The sequence below is a fragment of the Macrobrachium rosenbergii genome, chromosome 52, assembly GCF_040412425.1.
Source record: "Macrobrachium rosenbergii isolate ZJJX-2024 chromosome 52, ASM4041242v1, whole genome shotgun sequence".
NCBI lineage: Eukaryota > Metazoa > Arthropoda > Malacostraca > Decapoda > Palaemonidae > Macrobrachium > Macrobrachium rosenbergii.
Genome location: NC_089792.1, coordinates 11826981 through 11848763, shown reverse-complemented (window position 1 = coordinate 11848763; position 21783 = coordinate 11826981). Strand labels below are relative to the sequence as shown.

Genomic DNA, 21783 nt, shown 5'->3' with positions numbered 1-21783 from the left:
TTTACACAGTGAACAAAACCGTGACTTTCATTTCTTTTGTCTACGATCTTTTGGTTATGCAACACTTTACATTTGGGATATTTGCAGAACTGCGACGTCAGGAAACATGACAACGCGTTAAATGGTGACTCAACAATAATTTTCGGCTACCAGTGCTGGGCCAATACTATTTATTCGACGATAACGCCTAGGAGTTAAAATGAGTTACACCAGGTCAGGATTGTTGTCCATCAGTTAAGTAGGTGGCGCTGGTTAACGCCCGTTTCGTGCTGTCGGTTTTAAACCTTATTTTAATATCCTTGCGATTTCTCTTCAGCTTCGTTACGTGAATCCAGGGGATTGCGACAACATGTGAGGGAAATATCGTGGTTGTTTAGCACGATGGAATTGCTGGAGATGGTATGTTGGCCATTTTTCCAAAGGAATAAAGTAAGATATGCACCATTCTTCGAAGTTCGATTTAGACCCGGTGTTTTTCCTTTTAATTGTTAGGAATATGGTAGAAATGAACATTGAAGTAGTAGGACTGAAGGTGTTTGTACATATTTCTAATGAACTATTGAAAATTAATCATTTTGGGTCTTGTGCAGTCTGCATGTCCGGCAGTTGTTAGGTGATGGAGACTATATTCCAGCCAGAGAGTTGAAGTTAGGCACAGTTCCTCTGAATGCCAATCTATGGATAATTAAAATGGTATAGATAGCATTTTGCAGAGCACTGTTTGTTCGTTTTAGATTCAGCTGGGCTTACGACAGCTCAGATTGCTGAATACTTTAGCTGAATACTTTTCAGGGAAGAAAAGAGCAAAAGATCAGTAATAATTACGATAGGAAGCAGAGTTTAAGCGTGGAAGGTTACGTGTTCGAGAACTCAGCCTGTCAAAATCACGAAACAAGATTAGCTGTACCGCGCATCGTCTTAGTACAATAATACTAAAACGTCCTCCCCGTATAGTTTAGCGTCCTCTCAATAGATGGTACTGTTAGTCACACCCATAGCCTTCGTTTTTTCTTATTGCTATAGTTAAGCATCTTTCCCGTCATGCTCAGCTTGCCATACAGCCCATATCCCGATGCGATTATCACTCCTCACCCACCGACCGTGGAGGAAAGAGGTGACTGCCTCTTGTCCCATAGATTACCTGCATTGTTTCACGGTCACCTTCAGTCTCGTGTTAGACCGTCTATCGTCACGTCTTCTTTACGTAACTCGGGGAGGTGAGACGTATACTAAGGGTGAGAGTTGTAGAATTTACTGGATTTTTATGATTTACCGTTTTCTTAAGTACTGAGTGAATTTCAGGTTATAGTAACGTAGGGATATTTTAGTCTTGTTATTCGACACAAAATGACGTAAGTTATTTTAAAACTTACAAAGTTAGTCTTCTTCCAAATTTCATTAAAGGGCGTTTAAGCCATTCATCTTATTCGCTTCTGTGATTCTACTACACAAAAAGATGACATATTTTCGAACATTTGTCAGGTTTACGTCACGTGATGTTTTGGTTACGTGACATTTGGTTGCGTGAGTGAACTTGAAACATTTCCAGGGTAACTGGGTTACATTATGCAGAAAACTTCTTAGGGAAGCAAGTGTTTGGATATTTTAGTAAAACTGCTGTTACCTTTTACAACTGATGTCTCCGGGAAGCAATGACTGGGTTTCACTAGAATAAATTTTATCGAATTTTTTGGCTTTTCTTCAATCTTTAATCATTTTTTGTTTATACGCGACGTTTTCTAGAGATGAGAATGGTTATATACAGGTTTAAAAAGTACATGATACTTCATTTATCAATATAATTAGTGCTTTATTAGCCTAACTGTTTTTTTAAGTTTATGCCTTTTCCCAGAACATTTTCTCCAGCCCGGAATAAACTTTTTATCAAGACCATAAGAGATTCAGTGGCTCTTATAAGCTTAAATCACCCAGTTGAAATAAACTGGTGTTACAAACTAGTTCATTAAAACATTTTAAGGTAACTTGTGCTAATAACAGATTTAGGATTGTCAAGGACATGCTTATTCAGACCTGCAAAGAATGTGTAGACCACAACCGCCTGTAATTGTTTACCATTTTTGCATTGAATCCTGTTGTACTTTGGGCTGGAGGTCATTTTTATGTGATTAATTCATTTACACAGGTTTCCATAAGTTTTTGACCAGCTGTGAACAAAATTGATTTCATCCCGGAATTTTAGTACCATTTCAACTTATATTGGGTCATCCTAAGGTGTCTCCAAGAACTTGATTCAGAACAGTCATAAGCAATCCCTTCGATAAGCATATTCTGTTAGCAGGCTGTGATATTTTCCCATGTACTTTCATGTAAAAGTATTATTGTAATCCTCATCATCATCATCCTTACCATCACCCCATAACAACCATAATTTTATTTGATGAACCGTGTTTGTCCCCAAACTATCTAATGCATTTGTATGGTTGCTCCAAGGTTTCAAGTTAACCGGTTTTCCTTCCGTTTTCTATTACACAAAAATAACTAGTTCTGAGTTTTCAGTTTTGACATATTACTAAATAAAAAAAAGCACTAAGATTGGGTGGATTACACATCCTGGAAAAGTAGGGAATTGGGAAGAGAGTGACGAGGTCGTTATATTAAGTCCATCACAGCGAGTTTTATTAGAAGCAGGAAGTCACGTAAGTAACTATATAACGGTACTTATCTCGTGGAGTGTTGATAAAAATTATTACTACGTGACCTTTCCCGTAGGTATGAACAATACTCTGTCAAGAGGATATTGATAATAGTGTACTTACAGTAAGGAGATACTTAGATTGCAACAGACTTTCTTGTATTGATTATGTAAAGAATCGTCCTGAAGAAATTGTGTTTCTAGTTATTTTTTTTTTTTTCTCGAAGAATATTAACATTGATTTTTCCATTGTTATTCAAGACTTCAAGTCAAAACGTTTTGAGTAATATTGTTTATTATTTATATATATATATATATGTGTGTGTGTGTGTGTGCGCGCGCGCGTGTATAACTCAGGAACCACGTGATGTTCAAATACAAGTTATATGGAGGAATTAATAAGAGGATGTGATACTGACCACTTTCGGCAATTAAGACATTTTCCACGAGGACAGTTACAGTATAAGTATGTCCTGATGAAAATACGCACATATGAACACACACGCAGTAAAAAAAAAAGAGGAGGGTGCTTTGAAATTTGCAAGAACCATAGCTTTTTTTTTTTCTTGTGAGAGGGGGTACTCTTCATAAATCTTGACCATGCAAAACGCATAAAATGAATTATCTTTTTCATTGGAAAATAACAGGCCAATCATTTCGTTGTCCACTGGACCAGACTTTAAACACTAAAATTAAGAATTAAACATATTTCCGTTGACATAAATGGTTTAAGGTAATGTTAATATTTTTATGAAAACATTCTTTGTAAAAGTAAGCTGGATTATATTTCTAACATTTTGTTAGCAAAGACCAACTTTAATGCAATCAGGAGAGTTCTTTATCAGTACGTTTTTTCATTGTAATATTGTTCTTAAGTATCTTTTAAAGCTGTTACGATAACAGTCCCGGTAGGTTTTTGCATTATATTTCTCCGTCTTTTTTCCCACATTCAGTGCATCGACTAACACAATATTACGATGTTTTAATTTCCTGCCTTTATCCCTAACAGATATTTCATCTGTGATACTTACACTTTAACATTAACGTGAACAATTTATCGTAAGATTAACATCCGCTGATATATTGGTGGGTTTTCTATATAATATAAATTTACGGAAAGCCAAAAATGTAAGGCTAAATTTGTTTCACATCTTCACGATAAATCTGATCAATGGTTCCGATCTATAAAAGAATACGCGTACATTTTCGTCTCCCGGCTAAATACAAATTACAGCGCTAGTATATCGAAACCATTTTACGTTTTCTAGAAAAATTAGTAATGTCCCCCTGTCATAAACTTTAATTCAAGGTCCTTAGCACAGGGGGAAAGGGGTTTTCCATACTAAAAATGTGAGGGTAATATTTCCCGTTAAATTCAAAGGAGCTTTCCTAGACAGTGACCCAACAAAGTTCGGGGGTCGTTATCTAGGACTAGTATTTCTTTATATTTACAGTCTTTTGTTTATGTTGTGACGGTAATCCCCAACGGGCTTGTGCTAAACTCGCCGCAAAGGTGGTCATACATAACGGGTTAAAAACCCTTGGGGGTCACTAGGAAAGATCCGGTTCAAATATACATCATGACACAAAGTTTACTAAGTTCTATTTAGGTATTCCCAGAGAATGGCATATCTAACGAATCATCGGCGGGTTCTTAGAGAATAATAATACCCCTCCGAAACTGACAAACCTGGAATTATTAATTATTAAACTGTTATTTAATTTACTACCAAGTCTGTATTATTCCATATATTAGAATCTGAAATGGAACCCATCTATAACTAACAGGACTGATTGTTGGTGTAGCAGGAAAATATACCTTGAGCGCTTTTGCAATAAGTACTTACATTTACGGGAAAGTCGTCGAAATCACACGCGACTTTTTCATTACATTTTTATTTCTCTTAACGTATGCTTTTATTTTTTCAATTATCACTCAGTGTCAGTGAGATTTTTACTGAACTCTTCATCACTCAAAAGTTGTTAATTTGAAATAAAAGCAATTATACTGAAGTTCACTGCAGTCAGCCCCAGTAAGGAAAGTAAGGGGGTATATATACTATGTAACTTATATATACTATGTAACCTAACAGCTTACATATTGATTAAGTATGGTAACCCCGTTATCAGTTATTGTCTTGGCATCTCCAGTAGGGAGTTGTGAAACTGATTAAAGCAGATTATATAAGTGCGCCGACTGAGTAATCACTAAAGTGGGTGTTGGTATTTAGCATGAAAAAACGGGACGAGATTTCGGTTGGTAGAGCCGGACAGACGTGGTTCTCTCTCTCTCTCTCTCTCTCTCTCTCTCTCTCTCTCTCTCTCTCTCTCTCTCTCTCTCTCTCTCTATCTATCTATATATATATATATATATATATATATATATATATATATATATATATATATATATATATATATATATATATATATATATATATATATATATATATATATATTATATATATATTCATATATATGTAAATATGCCGGTGTAGTGTCTGTGTTTTGTTTTGAATGAACTGGATTTCGCAATAATGACATAGAGCCTTTGTTAAGGACAAGAGAGTACTCAGCAACCTTTTTATTTATATTTATGCAACCTAGTGATTTTGTTTTCTTCATTCTCTGTCATCATCTGAATTAACGAAAACTAACCAGTAGAATAAGAGATAACAAAAGGATTTCGACCAAAATCCATTCACTAAAAAGTGGGTGGTTTCCTTGTTGATAAATGAAGGATCAATCTTTCCCAGAGTCACAGCGAATATTGTTTTATTTTTGACCATCATGGCCAACCTGATAAGAATGATACGAGCGCCTTGGTAGTAAATACGTACCCTAGATTCCTGGTGTTTTTAATTTATTAATATCGGCCTTATCGTTCCTTCTTGACGAGGATTGTTGAGTGGTAAACGAAACTAGTTATTTTGAGACTTATGTTAAGCACCATGCGACCCTCTTTTAGTAGCCAAACAAGCGTGTTCCAATACGATCCTCGTTTAGTAACCAAATAAGCGTGTTCCAATACTGAATGCTCATTCAATAACTTTGAGTATATCTTGACGGGTAATGTGACCAGCATATGAAATCGCTCTCCCGATTACTGGTACTAAGGTTTTTCACAAACAGCTGACACCTCAGCCAAGTCCAACAAATAAGTGTCAGTTCGTCAATTCATAAAGTTCATTTTTAGTTAAGGAGAAACGCGCGTAACCAAAGCCACACAGTCGTTATGTAAGAGTTTTAATATTAGCATAGCGAGCGAGGTCGTGGTTTCTGCTTAGTCATTCGTCTGAACTTACAGATTCGCTTGTTCACTGAACAAATATCTGTTGATGAAGCAATGAGTGAATTCTGTGGCTGTTAAGATTGTTTTACCAAAACTAGCAGTAGTTTGTAGTGATGGGAAATTTCTAATTAACGTGAAATTAGAGATATGCAAATCCAGTTGCTAACATTCAAAAGTGCTACCTTAGATATACCTATGTGATATACATTTACATGTAGTGTACACATACACACACACATACACATACATATATATATATATATATATATATATATATATATATATATATATATATATATATATATATATATATATATATATATGCAGAGAGAGAGAGAGAGAGAGTTCTTTTAACTACCGATTTGTACCGAAGTAAAATCAGTTTTCTTTTTACGTAATATCGAAGTGGGAGTGAGCAAGAGTGATATTATTGTAGACCCAGTCACTAGAAGCCAACATTTTTAATCAATACAAGGACACTTAACCTACTGATTTCCTCACATGTTTTGGACATGCTGAACACTGAAAACCTTGAATCCGATAGGAAAATAATTGAAACGGCTCTTACACTTCCCTGGTGGGGTTCAAACCCGTGTCTGGGCTTAGATTGCGGTTCTCTTTTGATCTACCATACTAGGAAAAATACACATGTGCAAATACTCGTATCAAATGCTCATTTTGCTTCTATCATTTCAAGACAAAATTTTCCAGCCCCGTAAGAGGGGGTTAGTGCTGTCAGTGCACCTCAGGCAGCGTACTGCTGGCATTACGTAAGGTTCTTTGCAGCGTCCCTTCGTCCCCCACCTGCAACCCATTTCATTCCTTACACTATACCTCCGTTCATATTCTCTTCCTTCCATTTTACTTTCCACCCTCTCCAAACAATTCTTTCAACATTATTTTCAGTACTGAATAACTTTAGGTCCCAACACTTGGCCTTTGGCCTAAAATTTATATTCCAGTTCCAAAACTTTTTCAGTTTCTTCAAGACTAAATTGAGTGTTAATAGGAAAGCAAACATTTATACACATAAAGCATGAATTTGCGTAGCTTTAAGAAAATATTCGGTTCAGTAAGAAATAGAAGTCCTTTGCTCAAAATGATTTTCAGACATTTAAGTCCGTTGGCAGAGGGTTGTGAATGCTGAGTGCTGGGAAGGAGGGTTGTTCAGTGACGTCAGTGTCAACAAGAGGTTCCTTGTTTACCTGAGCAGTCAAGTCTCTCTCTCTCTCTCTCTCTCTCTCTCTCTCTCTCTCTCTCTCATCTGGCATTCCTATCACAGTTCAGCTGAATTTATCTTAGGATAATGTTTTCTAAAAATAACTTGAGCTTTTGAATCATTAACAGAAAAGGGAAAAGTCTGACATCGTTAATGCCCTCATACAAGACAATGTTTTGATTTCACAAATTACCCAGAATGTCTTGTTTGACTGCGCTTTGGTTCTGGGCATTGCCATGCAAGCTATAGGTTTATACATACACGTGAAAAGTTTACTTGAATATCACTTTCACCCCCGCAGGGTAGTAGTGCCATTAGTGCACCTCACGTGGTGCACTGTAGGTATTAATAAAGGGTGCCTGCAGCGTCCTTTCGGCCCCTAGCTGCTCCGACTTTTTACCCTTTCCCTCTGTTCTCTAACTGTTACTTCTTAGAGCAGCTTTGCGTTCTCTCCCAAGTTCCACCTTCAGATCCTTGCCCTTCAGTCCCTTTATTTTCTGGATCTCTTCACTTTGCTGTCTAACGGCTCCAACTCCCCTTTACACTGTCTTAAGCACTGGATATCCGAAAGTTCCCCAGTGTTTGACAACCTAACTTTCGTAACTCAACTTAAATCAGTATTAGTAATCCTCCTTTGCCATAGCTACTGAAGGTACGATTGAATCATTTTTTAAGCCGATCGATGTTGCGTGTGCGTATGTGTGTGTGAAAGTGTTTGGGGTGAGGAGAGGGATTTTGGGGTGGGGCCGGGCTCATATTTGTTTTATTCATTATAGGTTTTTAGGTCAGCTAGTTTTTTTGCAGATGGTGATACATTTCATTTCAACTTGCAGTCGACTCACTTTCGGGCAACTGGTCATTTTGAAAATGGTCTTCTTAACTCAAAGGACACAATGTAAAAAATGTTGATTTTCGACAGTTAACCATACCTCCAATTACGCTTTAAATAGCGGTTCACATACACCTTATTTTGCTTCTCCTCCTTGTTATTTTCACCAGAGCACCAGATGATGATACTGATTGTACTATCCTTTCTTGTTAGTTTCACCAGAGAAACCCCATAAGAGGGTAACGCTGTCAGTGCACCTCACGTGGTGCACTGTAGGCATTACCTATACGGGTCTTTGCAGCGTCCCTTCGGTCCCTAACTGCAACCTCTTTCATTTCTTTTACTCTATCTTTGTTTATATTCTCTTCCTTCTGACTTTCCACCCTCTCTAACAATTGTTTCATATTGCAAGTGCGAGGTTTCCCTCCTGTTACACCTTTCAAACTTTTTACTGTCAATTTCCCCTTTAAGCACTGAAGGGCCTCATAGGTACCAGCTCTTGGCCTTTGGGCTAAATTCTATTCTGTTCACCAGATGAGGATACTCATTTTGCTTTTCCATTCTTGTTATTTTCACCAGAGAACAAGATGATGATGTCTGGACGAGGAGTTCGCCTTTTAACGGCTCATGGCTTGAGAGGGTCGTTACGAAAAGCTGCTTTTTCCACGACGTGTCCCAAGCATAAGAGGTTAGAGAAATGTCACCTATGGCAACTCTTGATTGCTGTTGGTTGTCAGACTTTTTTACTATTTTTCTGTCGGCTTGATCAAGAGATATCCGATTTTCTATTAAATTACATTGACAGGTCTTTAGGTTTTTTTTTTTTTTTTGTACTACCATTTTGTAGATAAATGCTTGTTTCCTTTCCACCTTTTTGCATTGGTTTGCCAAATGGAATATTAACTCCTCAAGTTATCTTGTGATTAAGTTTTTTTTTTAACAAACCAGCCTATTAAAGTTAGTGACAACTTTTCATATGGAATGGAAGAAAGCTATTTTTATTGCCAATGTATCTCTCCGTTTCATGGATTAGCCCTGATAGCCCGTTACATGAACTTTGAAATGCAAGTTTTGACAGTGAAGACATTAAAACACCTAGTTACTTAATTTAGCTTTCCTCTCTCTATTGATATTTGGTTAAATATGAGTAAATCTGTTTTTAATGTAACAAAAATAAACAAGTTTTTTTCTCTACAATATTACCTCTTGAAAATTTCTGAAAATATAGTTCATATTTATTTCAAAGAAGTAAAATCACCCCCTTTTCAGAATCTTTCCTGTCGGTTTTAACGTCAAAAGAGGCACGGTGCATCATGGCAGCTTCTCTCAGTTTCTGTTGATAGGCAGTTAAAAACATATTTTTTCTCATAATGAAATAAGTCCCTCCGGTCCCTAGCTGCAACACCCATTTCATTCCTTTTACTGTACCTCCGTTCATATTCTCATTCTTCCATCTTACTTTCCACCCTTCCTAACAATTGTTTCACTCTGCAGCTGCGAGGTCTTCCCCCTATTACACCTTTAAACCTTCTTTACCTCGATTTCCCTATCAGCGCTGGATGACCTTATAGGTCCCAGCTTGGCCTTGGCCTAAATTTTATATTCCATACATAGAAATAAAATGGATTCGTTTTGTAACTAAGCTTTCTTTTATTTATTTTTTTAAGCTACAAGGTGGTGGTGGTGGGTGGCGGTGCAGGAGGCTGTGCAACGGCTGCAAAGTTTTCCTCGAAACTCGGCAAAGGAAAAGTTGCAGTCATTGATCCAGCGAACGTAAGTAATGACAGTGAATCGGAAGCTAATCCTTACCCAATCTTTTTTCCTACACAAATACAAACCTTCGTTCTGTATATGGGATTTAGCTTGCGAACGCGAGCCGAACCATATGTAAAGAACTTCAGGTTTGTATGTTAGGAAAGATACAGATTACTTTAAAAATTTGTTGTATCGATCATAATTCAACTCAGCTTCCATGTTACTCTTGTTGTTTGACGTAGGTGAACGACCATGGATGTTTGAAAGATGATTGCATGCTATTAATCGTTAATGGTCTTTATAAATCAGATTTTTAGAAGTTCCCAGTATTTATTAATTTATTTTTATGTTTATTCTGACCTTTTCCATCTAATTACATCGAAGTAAAAAAATATCACACTATATAGAAAACATACCCTTAGGAATGTGCTAGTGTTGAGATATTAATTATGCAAGAGAGGTAATCAACCAATGCAATTTTTTAAACTCAAGAAATTGGTAAATTGTCAAAGTTTATTCATTAAAGGGGTAAAATGTAGGCTGTCACTTGAAAACATTCTCGTGAATTTAGTGGATTAGATTAGCAACAACAACCTTCTCTTCTACAGATGCATTATTATCAACCAATGTGGACTCTTGTCGGAGGTGGCATGAAGACTCTGGAGGACTCTGGTAAGCCAATGAGTGAGGTAAGTCTTCTACTTGATCGTCATTTTCACGGCAATCATCCATGGTCTTTATCAAGATCTAGATTGGTCTTTATTTTACACCAGAATACGACGTTTAAGGCTCTCGCGCGCCCAGTTGGCAGAGATTGTAATTTGATGTTCTTAGTCTCTCGCAAATATTTTTCGTTTCTCTGTCCATTTCATAAAGCACTTGAAGGACATTTTCCATGTACAGTATGGAAAAATATCTCAGCATTATTTCTGCTGGAACCTAGGATGAATGATATGACAATACCTGATCACCTATTCCTAAACTCCTAGCATTCTGATATGAAAGTAGACAATTTCGTTTTGCCCTCAGACTTAGGTAATACATGATGGTACATTACTTGAATCAGTTTAAAGTAAGCTTATATATTTTATGATTTGTGTTGCTAACCAGTATTTTTATTGTAACTTGAATGTAGGATACACTTTCGTCGCCGTTACTTTTATTCCTATGCAATCGATCACATTTCAGGGCAAAAGTCAGCAAGTCCTTAAATAAGACGGAGAAGGAATTTTATCATTAAACAGTATCCATACAGAGTAATCTATTAACTGAAACTGGGTGGGGTCCAGGAACCAAGAAAAGTGACTGCTGTCTCGAGCTGCCGGGCTATCGTTTACAGCTCTTCAGACTTTGGTTTTATCATAACTTCCTTGTTTATTTTCGGAAGTGCCCCAGTCTCTCCATGTGGCAGGGACGTTCCTAGGCAGCATATTCTTTGCCTGCCTCCCCGGGCCCCACCCCTCAACACACACAACTGCTTTTAGGCAAGAATTATTTGGCAGAAATTTTCTTTTCATCTTTCTTCTTGGGAGTATGAACTATTATCATCTTTTAAATTACTCTGGTGTTGTTTAAGAGTACTGTAACCGAGCATTTAAAGCTATTTTAAACACCCATTTCTACATCACTACGTTTCTGCAAAGCCACAAACATACTCCCTCAATAATTAGTTTGTCCGGTCTTATGAACTCAATATGATAGCTTTAAGTTTTCCTGCATCTAGACTTCTTTCTCTGTAGAACCTTAACTACATTTATGCTTCTAAAACGGTATGGATAACTGAGTATACATTAATGCTTCCAAATACCGATTGAATAGCAAAGCTCTTATGAACAGTTCGTTAGAAGCCAGTTTAACCTAGCTGGTGTGATCGTTATCCTCTTAGATTTATCTATTAGCGTGCCTTGATCTATTAAGGTATTCAGACCTTACTTGCAGATCGTCTTTGACCCTTTGCAGCATGTACACTTATGAATGCTAGCTTTCTTTGCGTTTCATCGAAGATATTGAATGATAAAATTTAAGAGACAACAGCAAAGAAATTAGAAATGCAGGGGTCTCAAGTGAATTCTGATGATTGAAGTTTTTTCAGTTACAAATTTCTTTTACCTGCCCATTTTTTACTTCTGTAATACTGCTGTCCATTCTCTGCGTTTATACTAAGCCAGGTTGTCCATTTGTCAGCCGACAACAGGCCCCATTGAAGCATTAGATTCTGGCAACACTTTGTGTTTTTGCTAAAATTCTTTTGCAAATTTTGCTGATATTCGGTCCCTATCCATAACCCTCCTATTGGGTTTATAAGTTTGGCATACAAGATGAAATGCTATTTTCATAGATTTCGTTAATAATGAATTAAAGTGCTGTTGATATACCATAGATTCAAGTTCCCATTCCGTCTACCTTGCGTTACTACGGCAATGTAATGTGAGGTTGGTACAAGGGCCAAGAAGGCCATTTCAACGCCAGAAGCCTAGCTCTTCAATAAACGTGCTTACGGCCTAAATGACTTACGGCCGAAACGACCCGAACTCGTATACAAAACGTCGTTAACTTATCGTTCATATATCACATACATGCTGAATACTACCCAACGACTTGTTGGTAGAACTAACTAGTGCTTCGTGCGATTAAACAGCTTTTGCCTAAGATTCGTTCGTCACCAGTAGTCGTTGACTCACTCTCAACCTGTTTGTGATATGTATGTGATAAGTTTCTGACTTTTGTTTCTGACAAGTTTTGCTGTAGCATGGACGCACCACTTATAGATAGTAGAAAGGATTATTAAACATATGTCTTATACCAGCAAAGCAATTTGCAACACTCCTGGTGACAAGCTTTTGCCGTGGCCGGTATAAAGTCACAAGAAAAAGGCTATAATTTTGGCTAGGAAAAAAGTCACATTGATTTATGGTGGCCGGTAAACAATTCACAAGGGGAAAAATTCACAATATTTCCTTGGGGTGGGTCATTATCTTTATTATATTTACAGTCTTTTGTTCATGTTTATACGGAAATCCCCAACGGCCTTCTACTGAACACGCCGCAAAGGTGGATACATACCAGGTTAAAACCCTTAGGGGTCATTATCTAGGAAAGATTAATGTGACTATTTCCTGTGACTTTTCTTTCTGTGACTTTTTTCCCCGAGACTTTTTTTTTATCTGGATTCGCTTTTGGTTTTGTTTATTTCAGGTTTTACCAAAGAAAGCAGACTGGATCAAACAAAAGGTCGTGGGTTTTGATCCGCACAACAACAGAGTAATGACAGATGATGGCCAGGAGATAAATTATGAATATCTAGTGGTTGCCCTTGGCATACAGTTAAATTATAACCAGGTGTGTATTGTACTTTCATTTCCCTTTATTTTATTTATTCTATATTTATAGCTTTTGACTACTTGATAAATTTCCATCTTTTCTGTTATTATTATATAATTTAAAGTATCAAATTCTATTACTAGTGTACACCTCATACATTTATTTTCAAAATATTAGATCAATCTGTTCTTTCAGCTTAAAAATACTAGTAAGAAATTCGTATACACAATTATGTTTCTTACTGATATACTTACTGACTGCTCTGTTTCAGGTAAAAGGTTTACCAGGCGCATTCGAAACCCCAGGGGTATGCTCAAATTACTCACCCCTATATGTCAGTAAAACATTAAAGAGTCTGCAGAATTTCCAAGAGGGAAATGCGTTGTTCACCTTCCCCAATACACCTATTAAATGCCCAGGGGCACCTCAGAAAATCATGTACATCTCGGAAGAATACTTGAGGAAGGTAAGAGAACTGGGTGACGGGACTAAGAAATATTTGAACTTATATAACTTCGATGGATTTTGAAAATACTTAACGAGCTTTCGCTTCTTTTATATAGGGTTCTAATACTTTCACAGAGCATAAATTAAAGTTTACATTGCTGTTTTGTGAAGTCAATCTCGAGCCAATAAGAGGCTTACCATCTTGTATGGTTTCAGTGAGCTTTTCAAACTAAGTTCTTTCGTTGTCGTTGGAGAAAATGCGACGGTTTTTCAACTCATTCAGGGATTACCGTATTAAATGTCAAGATAATCTTTGATGTTTAAAGTATGCCTTTTTTTAAAGAACCCTGTGAATGAAAGTTATCACCATACGTCCAAAAATATCTTCGACTGAATTTAATGAGGAATTTTCCTTCATTGCAGCATGGGAAACGAGACAAGGCCAACATTGTTTATTACACATCTCTTCCTGTTTTATTTGGCGTTAAAAAATATGCAGATGCACTTTGGGAGGTAAGAAAACATATTTCATTTCAAAATTGGCTATAATTTCCATTGGTATTACCGGTAAAAGAACCTTGGCTACTAATATCACAAAATACTGATCCAGTGCATATATAATGTCGGCAGTTAGGCGCATGTTTTATTTTCTTATTTGATGACGTTTGTTTATTTGGCATTACCATTCACCATGCAGACACAGAACAGCTTTTCAAATTACTTGAACGTTGTGCATTATAACAATAATTTCATGGTCATACTGTTTTTACTAGCATCATCTTAGGTTGACCCAGCTTTGTGCTGGCAAGAGCTCTTGCTCAAGGGAAACCCGTAAAATTTGACTAGCAATACACATAGTTGCCTGTGACACGCACAACAAGCTTTTCTTCAAGATACCTTAACACTTTCTGGCTGCATTAGTTTGCTGCTACCCCAAGGTCGATTAAACCAGCAACAATGTATGAAAATAGACATTGTACTGTACCATATTATTGCATCCATTACTTAACGTTTGGAATATTTAACAGTACAGTAGCACCAACTGAAACTGACATTGTAGGTCTAGACATGGGTAACTGATGGCACCATCTTTATATGATTATGTAATACCAAATAGGTAAGTTTACAGTTTTTCAAAAAATGGAGCTTGATTTTCAAACCTAAACGTGTTGGAAAGCACATGACTAAAACACTCATAAAAAAGTGCCTCAGAAATATGCAGTGGCAGAATTAATTACCCCTTTTCAGTGAAAGATTAGCTCATCCATGATAATCAAGGAGGGTTAAAAATATTTGGCACTTACCAATGGAAAACATGTCTAAGATGGTTTTGAAAAAAGTAAAACCCAATATTGTTTTGTGAGTTTCGTACGAGATGAAGTGATCACAGTCAATGGACTACCTGATCACCCATCACCGAAGCACCCGTCACAAACTTATCAAGAGTCTTGTGTCATAGTCAAATACTGGTGACCAAACACTAAAAATCTCTTGCTAATAGTGGAGCGCATGGGAGATTTAAAGGTCATCACGCAAACAGAGAGGCAACTGGAGTAGACGTGCCAGTCATCCAAGTATCTTTAAGACCAGCGTTCCTTAAGTGTGACCATGTCAGACTGGGGACATGGCTGACTGATGCCATTAGTCTCTTTTCCTTGATCATGAAGGGGTTTGCAAGATGAAGCTAAGTACAGTGAATGGCCTCTTTGCACCTGGGCTTTTCTTGACCATTAAGATACATCAGTAGACCCTGGATGGGTCTAAAAACAGTTTCAAGGTTTCTCTTTCCTGTATGATATTGACTTTATGATCAGTGGTGCAGTAAAATACCTTTCCATTTTGCATCACAAGTGAGAATCTACAAGCAAAGTGGTGGAACCATTGATCTTGGACAAAGTCATCTGCACTTTTAAAACGGGATAAGTGAAGCTTGGAGAAACGTGTTGTTATAGTGTTGTTATGGCCAGGTAAATCAAGGAATGTCTTTTGGGGGTGGTGTAAAAATAACCACACTGGCAAGCCAAAGTTTCCAATAGGCCAAAGAATCCTTTTGCTTTTGACGTGTTTTCATCAGTCTTATGCATGAGTAAACTAGATGAATGAAAGCAGCTTGAGACTAATCCATCCAATTCTTAGTCCTATAACAATTTGGACTGTCTTGTTCTAGTTACAGAGAGGAACCACAGCCTGTAGGGAACTTGATGAGGAGCCATTTTGGTCTCTGAAAACTCTGTATTACTTCATTTGACTGCAGGAGGGATGTTGGGGTTTTGGATATTTGACTGGCTTACATGATTTCCAGTAGCTGTTAAATGGTGGGAGTAACTACTTTAATAGTCATTCTCACATTGTTAGGCTTACCCATAGAATATTGGCTTTGCTAGCTCCACTTGCGATATAGTTCTGGCGTTAAAACACTAATAAAATCTATACAGGCACTATTTAAACTCCTGGAGATGAAATGTTGAGATCGTTCATGAAAAACACCAGATGGGTGAAAAGATGGAGGGCACCAACACTTCAAAGACACTGAAAGATGTGGAATGAATGGGGTATAAATGAAAGTACACGAGACATAAAGTCCTGTAATGTATTGTTTTAACCCTCTTAATAAATACAAAATAAACAAATTATTATAAACCAACTTACGTATATTTACCTGCTTATACAGATTGTAAAAGAAAGGAACATCTCGGTGAACCTTCGGCACCACCTCATTGAAGTTAAACCAGACTCAAGAGAGGCAGTATTCCAGAATTTAGATAAACCAGAGGAGTTGTCAACGCTCAAGGTAAGCACATTTTTAAATTATAGTCTATAGTGAAGGAAAACGTGATTGAATCATCTCGAGTGTCTCCTGAAAGAGAATTATAATTATGAACAGAAAACTTGCAATAGATGAAACACGGCCACATTTAATGGGACACTAATGCTTTTTATGAATTGTTACATAATTCTACTTATTTATTCTAAGAATACTTGCAAAGCAAACCGTCTCTTTCAGTATGAAATGCTTCATGTCACACCACCGATGAGTTCTCCAGATGTTTTGAGGAACTGTCCGGCCCTTGTGGATGGTGCAGGATTCCTTAAGGTCAACAAAGAAACTCTTCAGCACGAGTCGTTCCCAAATATTTTTGGCATTGGTGATTGCACTAATGTACCAACTGCCAGGACAGCTGCGGCGGTAGGTGAGTAACTTAACCAATTACTTACTGTAAATCAGGTATAGACCTTGTTGGATGTTACTGGCATATTGCGAAAGTTTATTCGCATCAGTAGTTGATAGTTATTAATCACTGAGGTGTTGCTGAAAGTGAGGCATAAAAACACTAGGGTCCAAGTTTAGGGCTTTTGAGGAGACTGCGCTCCATGATGGATTTTTTCCTCTATTTTCGCCCCGTAGGGAGGTAGTGCCATCAGTGCACCTCATGAGGTGCACTGTAGGCATTACATAAGGTTCTTTGCAGAGTCCCTACAGCCCTTAGCCACAACCCTGTTCATTCCTTTTACTATACCTCCGTTCATATTATCTTTCTTGCATCTTACGTTCCACCCTCTACTAACACTTGTTTCATAGTGCACCTTCAAAACCTTCTTTACTTTGTTTCCCTTTCAGCGTTGAATGACCTCGTAAGTCCCAGCGCTGAATGACCTTATAGATCCCAGTGCTTGGCCTTTGGCCTAAATTTTTTATTCCATTGCAATTCCTCTATTTTCGAAGCTAGGAAATAGGTTCAGAATACCATTCAGCATTTCAATCAAGGTTGTTATTAGCCTTAATATAAGTCGTACTTTAACCATTATTACCTAAAGTAATGGTTATACATCATACTAAAAACGATAAATATATCGTTATGATGTCCTTCAACTCGCACAATTGCTCAAACTTCCATATTGCTGTACATTTTTTATTTACTTCTTATAAAATGACTATTACAAAAGTCATTACTTTTGATGAATACTTTTTGTTATTGGCTAATTATGTTAAGTGTCAACGCTTGTTTTTGAGAATTTGCCATATTCACCATCAGCATCTATTTGTCTTCCTAGCTGCCCAGGTTGGAATTTTACGTAAAAACTTAGGAATGGTGATGGACGGCAAAGATCCTCGACAGACATATGACGGTTACACTTCCTGCCCTTTGGTTACCGGTAAGTTTCGGTGTTCGTATGTCTACGGTTCTGTGATAATGTATAGTAATTTAAGAGAGAAGAATTTACTCTCATTGATGCTGCCGTGGACTATTTTGGAACCTTTGTGCATGTTGAAAGTAGAGAAACATGTTTCTTGGTTTGAATGATGTACTAGACAGAATAGAGTATATATGGTACTTGATACAGTAGAGGGCGCCAGTGCCATTGCCCCGTATCTTAATTTCAAGGATGCTCCATTCGAGAATTTTACTCATCATAATCGTATCAAATTTTCCTGACTTCTGTGTGCTCTAGAACCTAGTAATATAAAGCTAGATTGATCAGGATATTACTAGTTTGGCTCTAGTTGTCATACTTCTTTTTGTTAAGATAAAATACTCGACTGAGGGCTCACCTACATCCAAATACTACCCCAAAAAGGCTGACATAGATATTGTCAGGACAATACATTCTTCATGGACCTTTGTTTTTGTCAATCAAGTTATTTTTCCCCTGCAATAACTTATCTGAGTAATTGAAGAACTTCCTTGGACAAGAAAATAACCATACGCTGTTGATTGTTTTACAGCTAACAAATCATTAGACTGAATATATCCTTGTTTATAATGTAGAAAAATTGACTACAATTGTTATTCATTAGTAATTAGTTTACCTTTTGCCAGATGAAATAGACAATAAATCATTAGACTGAATATATCCTTGTTTATAATGTAGAAAAATTGACTACGATTGTTATTCATTAGTAATTAGTTTACCTTTTGCCAGATGAAATAGACAATAATGTTATCCGATTTCAGATTGTTCAAAGAGCATTCATGATTAGGACTGTGCAAAGTAGACATTAGGTATCATATTTTGAAGTCTTCAATTGTTTATTTTTATTGATGTTTCTTTTACGGAAGATACGAGTGTTTGATCCCATACTTTTTTTTTCTAACAGGATATTCGACCTGCATACTGGCCGAATTTGATTTTAATTTAAATCCCGTGGAGACATTCCCAGTCAATCAGGCAAAGGAGCGAAGAGTTATGTTCCACATGAAGAAGGATATGATGCCTCCCATGTACTGGATGGCAATGATGAAGTAAGTAAAGCATGTTCAGCATTTTTATTCTAGTTTCCAAGGTTCATAGTAAATGCAACTTCAAATGTATATGTTTATCATAATTAATTTGAGCAAATAAATGCCACAAAAAAAAACGTTTATGGGGTGCTGGTGGTTGCAGTTGTTATATGTTGCACTCCATTTGAATACTCCAGCCCGACTGGCGTTAAAAATCTAGTTTCTACATCAACTCCTTTCCGCAACTGGTTTCTTATCTTCCTAATACAACTCACTCAGCTTTGAGCTTTCATAACTCCTACCCAAATCCAGTTATGTTGTTCTTCGTTTCTTGAGCTGTAGGCATGCAGGGCTTCAGAATTTTATTTGACAAATTTGTAAGTTCATACTTTTATCTTTTTCAAAAATTTTTATATTTATATATTTACATAATCCACTATTTGAACAATAGTTTAGGTAGGTACGCACTGAAAATTAACACAGTATAATCAACACGTTGACAATCTGTGAAAATACGAAAAAACTGAGGTTTGCAATTTTCTCAGCTTAAATAACAATAGTTTCCTGTAGCTCGCTTACACAAATTCTGAAGGTGAATTCTGAAGACGAAAAAAATGAATAGCAAGCGATATGGAATTGGGAAGGTTAATAAAAAATTACCAGAGAAGAAAATATCTAAAACCTCCATTAATCACAAGGTTGTGACACAGATCCAAAACCGAGTTAACAGCCGTCTTTGTCAGTTGTCATTTGAATATTAAACGATACTTAGAATGGTTTGGCTAAATGTTAATAGATTTACTTTGAATCATTAATTAATGTCATGTTGCTTTCCCTTGCAGTGGCTACTGGGAAGGACCTAAATACATACGGAAGGCAATGCATCTTGGATTATCTAAGTAAAATTGCAATTTATTTCAAGCGACATTTCTGTAAGTATGAGTCAGGAATATAATTTTCTTATATTCATCCCATTCCGGTACATGTAATGACATGGAACAGTAATTAATTTACTTAATCATAGCTTGTCTAACACAGTACAGTATATAATCAATTATATACTGTAACTAGTTCTTAGAGAAAAGAATGCCTTTGTAATCAGTAAGAAGGAATAACAGGGAATAATAGAGTTGAGGGTCTGGTGTTTGTAAGACTACAGTACACGATAATTTCGTTCAACATAAATTTCAGAATGGTTTTGGTATTTCTGAGTAGCGCCGAAAAAAAGGGAGACGTTAGCCTAACAAAGGCATGATGTAAACTGTAGCCATGATATGTAGTTAAATGTTGAATTAAAAGAAATCATTGTACATTAATGATAAGCTAGCAGTAGTAGTCACACTAATAGTACTAGCCACACTAGTAGTATTACCAGTAGCAGTACTAGTAATTATTTTTGCCTGTAAATATATAAGACTATATACATTTTATCAGCTTGTTACTTACCGACATACACGAGGTTCCCTTAAATCCGTTTTAAAAGAGATACCCTTTAGGCCAGCTCTATAAGAGACAAGATCTTTAGTTCTGTGGTCTGGGAAAACTTTAACTAACTTACAATAGCAAGTGCGTAGTCTAAACTTCTTGCAGTATAGAACACTTAATGGTAGCCTATTCTTAAGTTGAAGGGAAATTGTATGTGTATTATAAAAGGATGTTAATGTTGTGATAAGTACCTTGTAGTTCCAGTAAAAGTATTCATCCTTTGCATAAGTGCGTACTGGAGTTTACTGGAGTTTAATATACAGTACATGTAATTTTATTGAGAACTTTGGACATTTACAATAAGTACATGTACTGTACACTTTTTAGTCTCGAAGTAGAGTTGATTAGCACAGAAAGTACAGTAGTTGCTCCGTTAAATATCGTGCCATTTTAATATAGTAAGTATTCTTGCTCCTTTTTTATATAGTATGTCAGTTGTAGCAATGAGGTAGGCATCAAATGCTTAGGAGTACCTTTACACTATATAACATTGGCTTCAGTTTTAAAAGATCCTCTGATTGCCTGTTGAGCCAAAGATTGCTGCTCACTCAAACTCAGGTGGAAAACTTTGATGGCTAAGAATCTGGCAATGTTCAGTTTAAAACTGAACAATTTCCTGTTGTAGGGCATTTTTCCCCAGGCCAGTGCCTCACATTGTTCTAATTGCATTGGCTTCAAATACTCAAATTTTATTCAAAACCAAAACCTCACACTTTTGCGCCTCTGATAGTTTGGCATGTATAGAAAAAATTATGTCAAGCTTATTTTATGTTTTTGGTTGTTTGCATATTTTCTAATACTTTAGAAATTAGCTTTTTATTATTGATATGAGTTAGTGAACAATAGGGAGATGAAAATGTTTAAAAATATACATATCAACCAGCTGGTAAAGCAGAGCTCTGAAGTATTCTTATTCCATACAGTACTCAACCTCTTTTCTAACAGTACAGAACAGTTTAGAATACCATGAAGATAATGTGCAGGTTGTGTAGGAGAAAAATGTTTTTAATTGCATTAGGATACAGAGATAATCGTAAAGCTCAAAATATAAACATTAAAAATGAGGACTTTAATGTGAAGTGCAAGCACCGAGTATTAGGAACAAGGAAGGGAACCTTCCGCAGAGTTATTTTCCCAATCTCATCAGGAAGCAGACATTTTGGTACTTCTACCTGGAGTTTCAGACCCTTTTCTTCTTATTCTTGCTTTGTCTTCATTGTCTTGCTCATTTTTTAATTTTTTTTTAATTTTTACATGAATGACAAAGTGTTTTCCTCTAGAGGTAATTTTGGTCATCCTTCAACAAGTTTCCTCTGTAGCTGGTTTAAAGCATCTTCCTTTCATACATCAGCTTTACATTCCTGTTTATAGATGAGTTTTTGGTAATTAGAAGAGCAAGTCTTCAGAGGAAACCCCTTACATCTGGTTGATCAGCTTGGGACAGATTTTTTTGAAAATGTCCTTAAAGGTAATAGGAAAAAAGCATTGTCATTCAGCAAGTTTATAACACAGTTTACCAAATTGCTTTTTCAGGGTGATATTTTTCATGGAAATAATTTTGCA

General features: G+C 36.5%; 1 protein-coding gene across 3 annotated transcripts in view; it reads left to right on the top strand.

Moving 5' to 3' along the window:
• Nucleotides 1-355: 355 nt before the first annotated feature.
• The window catches only part of LOC136833688 (sulfide:quinone oxidoreductase, mitochondrial-like), a 43579-nt gene continuing 22151 nt past the window's right edge, over nucleotides 356-21783 (top strand). Inside the window, exons 1-12 of one of the 3 annotated variants that reach the window (XM_067095879.1) lie at nucleotides 356-429; nucleotides 8570-8678; nucleotides 9658-9763; nucleotides 10354-10434; nucleotides 12941-13084; nucleotides 13338-13532; nucleotides 13937-14026; nucleotides 16185-16304; nucleotides 16518-16704; nucleotides 17567-17668; nucleotides 18612-18756; nucleotides 19578-19667. In XM_067095879.1, coding sequence (XP_066951980.1) covers nucleotides 8578-8678; nucleotides 9658-9763; nucleotides 10354-10434; nucleotides 12941-13084; nucleotides 13338-13532; nucleotides 13937-14026; nucleotides 16185-16304; nucleotides 16518-16704; nucleotides 17567-17668; nucleotides 18612-18756; nucleotides 19578-19638 — 1332 coding nt within the window. In that variant the 5' untranslated portion in view covers nucleotides 356-429; nucleotides 8570-8577 and the 3' untranslated portion in view covers nucleotides 19639-19667. Of the gene's footprint in view, nucleotides 430-990; nucleotides 1236-8569; nucleotides 8679-9657; nucleotides 9764-10353; nucleotides 10435-12940; nucleotides 13085-13337; nucleotides 13533-13936; nucleotides 14027-16184; nucleotides 16305-16517; nucleotides 16705-17566; nucleotides 17669-18611; nucleotides 18757-19577; nucleotides 20164-21783 lie in introns of those variants that run through there. The other 2 variants (XM_067095880.1, XM_067095878.1) reach the window with 2 other exon arrangements.